The sequence below is a fragment of the Salvia hispanica genome, chromosome 1, assembly GCF_023119035.1.
Source record: "Salvia hispanica cultivar TCC Black 2014 chromosome 1, UniMelb_Shisp_WGS_1.0, whole genome shotgun sequence".
Taxonomy (NCBI): Eukaryota; Viridiplantae; Streptophyta; class Magnoliopsida; order Lamiales; family Lamiaceae; genus Salvia; species Salvia hispanica.
Genome location: NC_062965.1, coordinates 13,624,918 through 13,634,903, shown reverse-complemented (window position 1 = coordinate 13,634,903; position 9,986 = coordinate 13,624,918). Strand labels below are relative to the sequence as shown.

The 9,986-nt window shown below is 32.5% G+C and overlaps 2 protein-coding genes across 3 annotated transcripts; one reads left to right on the top strand and one right to left on the bottom strand.

The window, feature by feature from the left end:
- Positions 1-2,837: 2,837 nt before the first annotated feature.
- LOC125202190 (cyclin-D5-1) lies at positions 2,838-4,486 on the top strand. Of its 2 annotated transcripts, none has more exons than XM_048100551.1 (5): positions 2,838-3,134; positions 3,219-3,305; positions 3,363-3,642; positions 3,734-3,876; positions 3,984-4,486. In XM_048100551.1, the coding sequence occupies exons 1-5, from the start codon at positions 2,901-2,903 to the stop codon at positions 4,008-4,010; spliced, it is 771 nt and encodes a 256-aa protein (XP_047956508.1). In that variant the 5' UTR covers positions 2,838-2,900; the 3' UTR covers positions 4,011-4,486. The 2 variants fall into 2 exon arrangements, with proteins under 2 accessions (XP_047956508.1, XP_047956507.1); XM_048100550.1 differs by having other exon boundaries at positions 3,961-4,486.
- A 2,672-nt stretch (positions 4,487-7,158) lies between these two features.
- Positions 7,159-8,764, bottom strand: LOC125187591 (probable pectinesterase 29). Its single transcript, XM_048084218.1, has 5 exons — positions 8,574-8,764; positions 8,334-8,493; positions 8,031-8,243; positions 7,482-7,723; positions 7,159-7,327 (listed from the first exon to the last, which is right to left on the bottom strand). Exons 1-5 carry the CDS (start codon positions 8,762-8,764, stop codon positions 7,159-7,161), a joined length of 975 nt encoding a protein of 324 aa, XP_047940175.1.
- Positions 8,765-9,986: the final 1,222 nt, after the last annotated feature.

Sequence of the window (9,986 nt, the reverse complement as noted above, 5' to 3'; positions counted from 1 at the left end):
GCTCATACATTATCATTGTACATTCTCTCCACAAACCTTCTTATGTTAACTATTTTTGGCATTTGATATTTGTGCATGATCACAAGTTATTACTCGAGAGTTATCGCATTATGTTTTAAGTTTCATTTTATGATCAAATATTGATTTTAATTGCAATTCATTCCATTACTGTGAGTCGCGATTGAGGGCATGGCCATAATTCTACGATGAACTAAATTAGGAGGGTGAAATATCCAAATCCCACTTTGGTCAAAAGACCAAAAAGGTGAGCCATATATGCGATGCGATGTGACTCTTGGAGGTGGCCAAAATACTCATCAACATACATAATTATATGGATATTGATAAATTTATATTTATCAATATGTTATTGGCCCCTGACCATAAACTTTAATTTTTGTTTTCAGTAAATCCTCTCACATGGGACATCATAACGGCCTGTTGTTGAGTTTCTTTTTAAAAATAAAGAAAATTGTTGGTAATTGAAACTAGAAAAATAACATATAAATGTCTCACGTTCGTGTTAAAAGAAAACTTAAACTAGTATATACATCACATGAGTTATCATCAATTGGTTTTAGGAAGGAACCCATGGATTTCTATCATGGTATCAGAGCGGGTCGCCGACTGTGGGCCAAATTTAACTGACCCAGCAGTATATCTGGGCTGAAACTGAAAAAAAATGACTGATCCAGCAGTATATCTGGGCTTAAAATTTGGGCCAGTGGTCCAACCGTTGGAAAAAAAAAAATTGGGCTAGTTGTCCAATCGATCAGAAAAAAAGTCCAACCCCTCCAAGTTCACCTTAAAGGGTTTTGAGGGAGTGTGTTGGTAATTGAAACTAGAAAAATAACATATAATTATCCCACCTCTGTGTCAAAAGAAAACTGAAACTAAAATATAAATCATATGGGTCATTCCTCCTATCACCAATTAATTTTAGGAAGGAATCCGTGGATTTCTATCAAAAATGTTTATGATTTTGTAAAAACAAAAGTAGTTGTGGCCATTTGGATACTAAGTACTAAAAAAGGGTTTTTGGCTTTTTAAACCAAAATTTTTCCCCGAGTTCCGGTTTTTCCCATGAACCATGAGATTTGTTTTTAAAACCACAAACTTTCATTTCGTTAGGATTTTCCCAACCCGACCCGAATTATACATTTTCGACTCGAATAGCATAATTCAAAATGTTAAAGTTGTGTTTTGTTTATTCAAAAGTTGTCATTTGTTATGTAATAATTGTAATTGTATGTATTATTGTGCCAAATAGGATTCAAGTAATCAATTTAGTGACAAATAGGATTAAAATTGACATGTAGACAACCCGGGTTTCGTCGTTGACCCGCCGGGAGAAAATCCTAACGAAATGAAAGTTCGTGGTTTTAAAAACAAATCTCATAGTTCATGGGAAAAACCGGAATACGGGAAAAGGTTTTGGTTTAAAAAGCCAAAAACCCATTTATAAATGACATGGTTTTTAATACAATATTGGTAAAGTGATAAAATAAGAAAGAAATGAGAAAAGTAAGAAAGAATTGGGAAAAGCTAGTGGAAGGAATACTAGTGAATTGTGGAGTCTATATTATAAATGATGTGTAAGATTATATTTTTTGAAAACTTTCAATATTTAGATTAGGTCTAATTTTGGGGGACGACGAAAAATAGTAAAGTTAGTCTATTGTTTTAGGGAGGAGTGACTATTTTAGTAATGTCACTATTAATTAATGAACTTAGTAATTTTTTAACCACGATGAGAAGAAAATAAGAAGGTTCGGGTTCTATTTTGATTTTTTATAATCTATCTCAGATTTATCACTCTCTTATTGTTGTCGGCTTGTCGCACTGCCAATTGATGTCGGTCCTGATGCACCTGCCAACAACAATCATTGTTCAGCCCTAACTAACATTGACTAGAGACCTTGACTCGGCTAACTCAATAATGAATAGCGAGTCACTTGATTAAGTAAAGTCATTGTACATGCAGTCAGAGAAGCCTACTCGAACGAGTGGTGGAACAACCCAATTCCAGAGTGATGCAAGTCTGCCCAGTCTAGAGAGTCCCACTCGATCGATGGCTGAGTTAAAATATTCCACTCGGCCGAGTAGGTCTCATTACTCAATTTTGAATATATACTTTTCTTTGAAGTTCAATCATTTCCATCTATAAAAACACTGGACCCAAGGCTCGGAATATATATGTGGCTATCATCCATGAACATATTTACACCATTATGCTTCGACATCCACCACCATACTTACGAGTCTTGGGAAGATCAAGTAAATTAGTGGAGTCAATGAAAATCAAGATAAAACAACATTTATCCACTCCAAAAAAAAAATATCGTTTATTTTATTTTGGACATGAATTTCATTGTTATGTTTTTACTCTCCCAATTCAAGAGGAACTTCTTCATTAGGATTTAACTCTAATATTTTGTTGATTGTTGGTTGTTGGTATTTTGTTGATTGTTGGTATAATCTCCCTAACTCATTGAGTATTATTTACGGCTTCCGAGAGCTAATGATAGGAATTTTTATAACCTTGGAATTCGAAAGACCAATTATGACTACGATAGGAATTGTAATACTAATTCTATTTCAATCCTACAAATAAAATAGAAAAATTATTTTATTTTCCACACTATTTCCATTTACTTTCTTCTTGTATATTGATTACGTAAAGAAAACTTTGAGTAGAGTCAAGTGTGGAGTAAAATTTGAATCGAAAGTAAAAAATTTAGTACTGCTTACTGCTATAGGTAAATTAATCTGATAGTACTATGCATTATCATTATATAAACTCTCGCTACTACCTCATGAATTTGGCGCCATCTTCCTCTTCTTCTCCGTCTTCCCACCATCTGCACTTTCTCACTCTAACCACCACTCCAAAATTCGCAATGGAGGAGTATTCCCAGTACTCGTTATCCACCCTTCTCTGCGGGGAAGATGAATCCTGTTTCGACCATTTCAAAGACGAATGCTTCAATTTCAATTTCACTTCCGTCTCTGATTTTGATTCTGAATACATCCGAATGTTAATCCGAAATGAAGCCATCTTCGAATCGAAATATTCCGTACAAAACGAAGGAATCAGGTGGAAGCGCCGCGACGCCGCCAATTGGATTCTCGATGTCTGTTTTTCCACCACATTCTGTTAATTGCAGTTCCCATTAATAGCTTATTTCTAGGTTTTGTTTTCTTCTTTTTTTTGACAGAGAAGGGTTCATTTCGGATTTCACTGCCGTACGGCCTATATCTCGTTGTTTTACTTGGATCGATTCCTTTCTAGAAGATCAATTGGTGTAAGTTTGATTTTATCATTTTTGTTATAGAATTGAACTCATGGTGTGAATTGATAGAAGGAGGAATCATGGGCTATGCGATTGCTCTCGATTGCGTGTTTGTCTCTGGCTGCAAAAATGGAGGAAAACGAAGCTCCTTCGTTATCCGAATACGATGCAGATGAATACAGCTTCAATGGAGACGTGATTCAGAGAATGGAGCTGCTGGTATTGAACACATTGGAATGGAAGATGAGCTGCATCACTCCATTTACTTATCTCAACTATTTCGCCTCTTTGTTCTGCTCCCAATTTAGGCTAAACCGAGCTGTCGAATTGATCTTAGCTATAATGTTAGGTATTAAATCAATACATGCTTACATTTATATAATCATTCATTAAAGCAGCTTGGTACTGATTTTGAACCTTATTTGGATCATTGGATGCAGAGATCAATGTAACGGATCATCGGCCTTCTGTGGTTGCTGCTGCAGCAGTCTTAGCAGCTGGTCGCGATCATAATTTGACGAACAAAATGCTAGAGATGAAGATTGATGATGTTCCAATTCCATCATGGGGGGCAGTTGAAAAGGTGAAGAGCTTCTTTTGGTTTTTGATGATGTATTGTCATAAATGGATTGAGCTAACTACTGATTGTGTTCTTATCTTCTAACAGGAGCAAACACTTTTCTGTTACAGTCTACTTCAAGAAATTGGGATGTGTAAATCCAATGATGATGGGATGAAGAGATCCGGCAGGAAAAGGAGGATTGAATGCATCGATGGTGATCAAGATTGCCCTCCTCCTAAGACTCCTAAACAATGATTTTGCACCACATTTTTTAGCTGGATTTGGATTGAGTTATGAGTTACTATGGTTTGATGTAGTGATGTAGGAAGTTTTGCAAGCAAGAGAATTTTTTTAGTGTAAAGTGTGTATACCTTTTAGAGTTTAGCCCACAAAATGATGAGTGGGAGCCTAAGAGGTTGTCCAAGGCTTCTTTGGATGATCATTTTTGTACTAGTGTTTTTGGGTTTTTGCATTTTTGCCCCCGTGAGAATTGTTGTTTATTTGGAAATGGGATTCTTTCTTGTTGATGGGGAAGGGTTTAGAATTTAGTTGTTGTAGGGCAATTCGATTTGATGATGATTTGTACTATTAATCGTTCAATAGATGAATAGAATACTCCCTCTGTCTACTATTTAAAGTGTCACTTTTATTCAGTATGTGTTCTTAGAAATGTAAAGTAAAGTGGGTGGAAAAAAATAGTGAAATATGAATTTCAGTTTTGTATATTAGTTTTGTAATAGATGGCTTTTCCCAGATGAAATGAAAATTGAATTCATGTAACAGAAGAAAGATTTCCCATTCCTTAGCCGGAATATGAATGTAATGGGTAATGAAAAGTGTGTTTCACTTACTAAAAATGAAAAAAAAATATTGACATTATTTTGTAGACAGGCTTAAATAATAAATGTGGATATTATTTCTTGGACAGAGGGTAATACTCTCTCCATCCATGGTTAGAAGTTTCGATTGAGTTTAATACATATTTTACTATAATTAAAGGAAATCTAGTGGAAAGTCTGATGGAAGTGAGTCTCGTTTTTATACACTATTATTATTTTTACAATATATACCTCTGTCTCATAGAAATAGGTCATTTAGATTGACACAAGTTTTAATGTCTAATCTGTAAAGTAAAGGAGAAGGATAATAAGTAGTTGAAATTGTGCAGTGGATGGTGAGATCCATAAATGAAAAAAAATGAAAAATGTTCTCATATATAGATATGGACTATTTCTATGGAACGAACGAAAAAGGAAATGTGGACTATTTATATAGGACAGAGAGAATAAGTGAAATGAGTTAATGAAATGTGATGTATATTTGTCATTTTTAGTTAAGTTACCCGAGATTTTTAATTGTGGGCGAACGAAAATAATAAACTGGAACACTTAACGGAGTAAGCATTCTAAAGTTGGGCGGAGTCATCGACATTCAATGTACTGTTAAAGTTTGTTTGGCAAACACACAGATATATAGTGTGCATTTATCCAACAAATGAATGTATATGAAATGGTGATTTTATTTCCTTGATGATAAAAATTGAATGGTGGAGGTGTTAGGTTGATCCGATGCCTGCCTCCCAGTGTAAATGTACGTGACTATATGTTGAGCTTACATTAAATAGCCATGGTATGATTCTGCAGCCTTTGCTGTCCTAAATTTGTGGTCCATTTTCTTATTATATGCAACAAATTTGGCTCAAACATCATTTCATTAATTGTGTATTCAGATGTTTGGTTAACATAATTTCATCAATTGGAAAGCTTAGGAAGAACAAATGCTGAATGAAATGAATATTAGGCTCTGAATACAAACACCTTTATTCAATTTCATGAATAAAATGGAGTTTTGGGGTGATAACATAAATGTCATTGACTAATTGGGAATATAAAATGATTTTTGTAATCAAATGTTAGGAAATGCCATTTAAAATTTAATGCAAATCATCAATCAACAATATTGTAATCTCCTTCAACCAATAATATTTCATATATATTGTGCATTAAATTTATTAATTTATGATGTACATTTCAATGCTAACAGTCTATTAAAAAGAAATTTATCAATTTCATTTAAAGAAATAGTGGTATAATGTTTTACTGACATCATGAAGATTGCTGATTAACATTTTTATGTTATCAAACTATGAAGTATAAAAAATTACTGCAAAGCAACCTTAATCATCTTTAGCAATATTTCATCTTTATAGCACCAAATTTGATATATGTAAGAACTCGATTGGGCCCAACATTAATAATTTTTTATAAGTTTTGATATTGTGAAATTTAAAAAGTTCTTCTTTTATTCCTATCCTAAATGAAGAAAGTTATTGTATTTTACTGTTGTTGTTTATTTTGATCTTTTTTGTTGTATCTTAAAATTTATACTCCGTATTACATACTACTCCGTATTATTTTTATGTCATATATTCAAAATTCTCATCACATAATTATGACTAATAGTTAGGGACGATCCAAAATAAAGATATTTAATTTAGACCTATAGTAATAATAATATTTTTTAAGTTTTTTATCAATTAATTATATTTGTGCTAGGTTTTTATTCAATTATATATGGATCCAAAATGCCACATTTAAATATGTATAGCATGTTAATTGATAATCAAATTTGGATAAGCAAGTGTATGATCAAATAATAACTCTATATTGATGCATAACAAATAACCATTTATGGATCCTTGAATATCCAAATCTAAGGGGTGTGATTAAACCTTGTGAAAATATTAATTTGATTAAATTAATACGAAGGAGCTAAGTATTCATTACACTTTTAACATTGTTTCAGACAATTTTTCATTATAAAGATGTATCACTATACCTAATTAATTTAATTTAGCAAGATTATCTTACTATAGTTAAATTGACGATGTTATCCTAAATTTACACATAACAACAACATAATGGATGTACCAAATTTGCTCTTATGACAATTAATTAATTTGAATTGGGAAAAACATGATATGAAATATCGTTTATCTATTTTTAAGATATGTCAGTTACCTATCATTTTATTAAGATTTAAGATCAGTTTTAATATCTTCAATACAAATTTCATCATTTCCATTAAGTTTAAATTCAGAGTTCTTATCTTTTTTGTATTTTGCATAATTTATAGCCGTTATTTTTGTAAGAAATATATAAAATAAATATGAAGTAAGAAGAATTATAAGTACACTAGCTAGAACAAAAATTGATCTCATATACTGGCCAATAATATGCATATACGTACGAATCAAGCATTAGATTTTAAAAAAATATAAAAACTTGTATTAGTAGTATGTATTTAATTGAGATTTTTAAACACATTTTCAATCCATCCATGATTATCAATGAAGGAAATGGTGGCTAACTTGTTAGCCTCTCCTTCATTTAGCTTCTTCGCCCATCCCACTCTTCTGGAACTCATCGAACCTGGACCTCTACTTTTATACTCAGACAGTGAGAGTCGATTCCTGCAAGTACATATTTAAATATTGATTAGATCCTTATGGATGTATTCTGATTTTGCATTTGGTGTTTAAAGCTAGTGTGTAAAATTAGAATTGACTTAAACTTAAATATTACTAGCAAATAACTCTAAAATTAACATGAGAAAAATGTGGTTACTCGTTGCCAGTGTTTTTCCAAGCATCCCATCCTTGAGGAACAATGATGTCGGACATTTGTGTGTTGTAAAAGAGGACTCTAGCGTAACTTCTCCACGGTCTTCCAAGATACACTTTCCCATCTCCAATTATGTTGCAGTTGTAGAAGACGAACCCACTCTTATCATTAGGGTTCTCTCTCCCTTGAGCTGTGATAAATCCTGGTCCGTTTACGGACCCCGCAACTACTGATATGGTGCAACCCTGCAAAGAATTGATGTATATTGTATTTAAATTTGGGATAAGTCCAACTTTTTGCGAATTAATCAGAATATTTAGAAATTGTAAATTACAAAAAAAAAATAAAAACACAAAGTTCTGACAGATTTTTCGATGGACTATTATCTGTCACTAATTACAAGCGGATATCTAACATTTTTAGCATGTACTTACATATTATCGATTATCAATCTAACATTATTAGTATATAAGTTTTATGAGCTACTCAATTGGTTTTAGCTTAAATCTCCTGATTATAATTTGCTCGAACAGATCTTGAAACACTAATTACCTCATATAAGGATTGAGCATCACCAAATATGAAATCAACGGCACCTTCAATGGTGCAACTTTTGTAGTAATGTCTGCCTTGAACATCCCACAAGGTGTCTTGCAATCCGAAAAATCCACAACGGTAGAAGGCTGATTTGTCACCTAAAATCCGCGCTGCCACCGCTTGATCCATCGGATTTCTATTACTCTTTGGGGGAGAGTTGTAAGAATTCTGCACATGCCAAATAATTACTTAACCTAATCATCCAATCAGAATTAATGAACTTAATTCATTTTAGCACGTGGTGCATGTGTTTATTACCATGAACGATATGTCTCTGGCTATGGTGTTGTTAGCTTCAGAACTGAAAGTAGCAGTTGCGTCAATGGCGCCATGACCATTCCACGAAATGATGGTGTTTTTAGTTCCTGCTCCTTTCAAGATTATGAATGGCTTATCCTCGGGAATAATCACTTGTTCCCTGCAACAAATCAACATCATATATAAGAGTGATATTTTTGTTAGGACAAAATAAAAAGAAAAATGAATATTGTTACTAACCTGTAAGTGCCTTGTTTGATGTCAATGGTAGTCCAGATGGTGTTGCCGGAAGGAATGGAATTAATGGCGGCTTGCACGGTTGTGAAACCACCGCGCTTCGATTGATCAACCACGATTATGGCTGCGCTAATGGAAGAAATTGATGACAAGAGGGACAAAAATATGCAGATGCACCATTTAAGAGATGCCATAATTTTTTCTTATGAATGTAGTAGACGAATACACTTTGCTCTATTATAGATTGTATGCTTAATGATTAATTTACTCGGATGATTAATATGTATATATACCCATTTGAGTATGTATATGTTAGGATTTAATTATGAGGTCAAAACAAGGAATAAGCTTCATAATCTTGTTCATATGATGGTCTTCATTCCTTTATTTTGCCATTTACAGTCAAATAAATATTCAATATTTTTCCATAATTATATTCTTTTTTATTTCCTTCAAATTTTGTTGAATTTGATTTCAATTTGGACCAAAATAGTCAACATTTATATGAGATTGCACAATGATATTAATGCACTGTCCAACAAATGTGCGTTACAAAAGCAAAATATATACTACTTTGCTAATTAAAAATGGTGGATAACTAAAACGAAATTAAAGCATATTGGATACAATTTGAATTTCAAGCACAAAGCATGACTATAAGTTTTGAAGTTGTGTTTTACATTTAAAATCAGAGTATATAATTTAATAAAATTATCGATCTAATTAAATCGATTTATGCATGATCCAATTCATAGGACGCACAGATAAGAAACGTAGAAAATCTGAAGTTGGTTTTGAAAAATACTTTAGGTTAATTAAGCCATCAGTTTCCTGTTTGTTCATTTATTTGTATTTATAAATTACTATGTTTTCATGCACGTATAAATTAAAGCTAACAAACTATGTGTCTTGATACGGCGATAATGAGCTACTAATATTCAAGCAAATAAACTGAAACATGTAAATTAGGATATCCTAAGTTGGATTTGCACACATTAATCATGCCTTTCATTAAATATATAATTGTAATCGGCATGTGTTTTTAGTTGATCTTTTTATAGAAGAGATCGAAAAGTGTTCAAATTGACGTTTGTTTTTTTTGCAATTTTCAGTTTCAAAGCTTATCTGATGACATGAGTTTTATTGGTATAATAAATTGTTATTGTATACATTTATAAGTTTAGAAATTGATATAATGATATTGTTTCTCATTTCGTAAATGTGAATTCATAGTTTTGAATTAATGCAAATAGAAAATCAATTGGATCGTGCATCACACAAAGTGAGACACTAGTTATATTTGTCCGTGTCTTAATACTCAGAAGAATATCGTCTATGAATTGTGTACAGCATAGCCTCTAACCTCTAATTATATCAACTGAGTTGCGTTAGTGTGCTAACTAATTTACAGTAATA

Excerpts from the sequence above, each read along its gene's own strand:
- LOC125202190 (XM_048100550.1), top strand. The coding sequence starts at position 2,901 with ATGGAGGAGTATTCCCAGTACTCGTTATCCACCCTTCTCTGCGGGGAA. Across the intron at positions 3,643-3,733 it reads GATCTTAGCTATAATGTTAG|AGATCAATGTAACGGATCAT; the intron begins GTATTAAATCAA and ends CATTGGATGCAG. Across the intron at positions 3,877-3,960 it reads CATGGGGGGCAGTTGAAAAG|GAGCAAACACTTTTCTGTTA; the intron begins GTGAAGAGCTTC and ends ATCTTCTAACAG.
- LOC125187591 (XM_048084218.1), bottom strand. The coding sequence starts at position 8,764 with ATGGCATCTCTTAAATGGTGCATCTGCATATTTTTGTCCCTCTTGTCA. Across the intron at positions 8,244-8,333 it reads CCAGAGACATATCGTTCATG|AATTCTTACAACTCTCCCCC; the intron begins GTAATAAACACA and ends TGGCATGTGCAG. Across the intron at positions 7,328-7,481 it reads TGGAAAAACACTGGCAACGA|GAATCGACTCTCACTGTCTG; the intron begins GTAACCACATTT and ends ATGTACTTGCAG.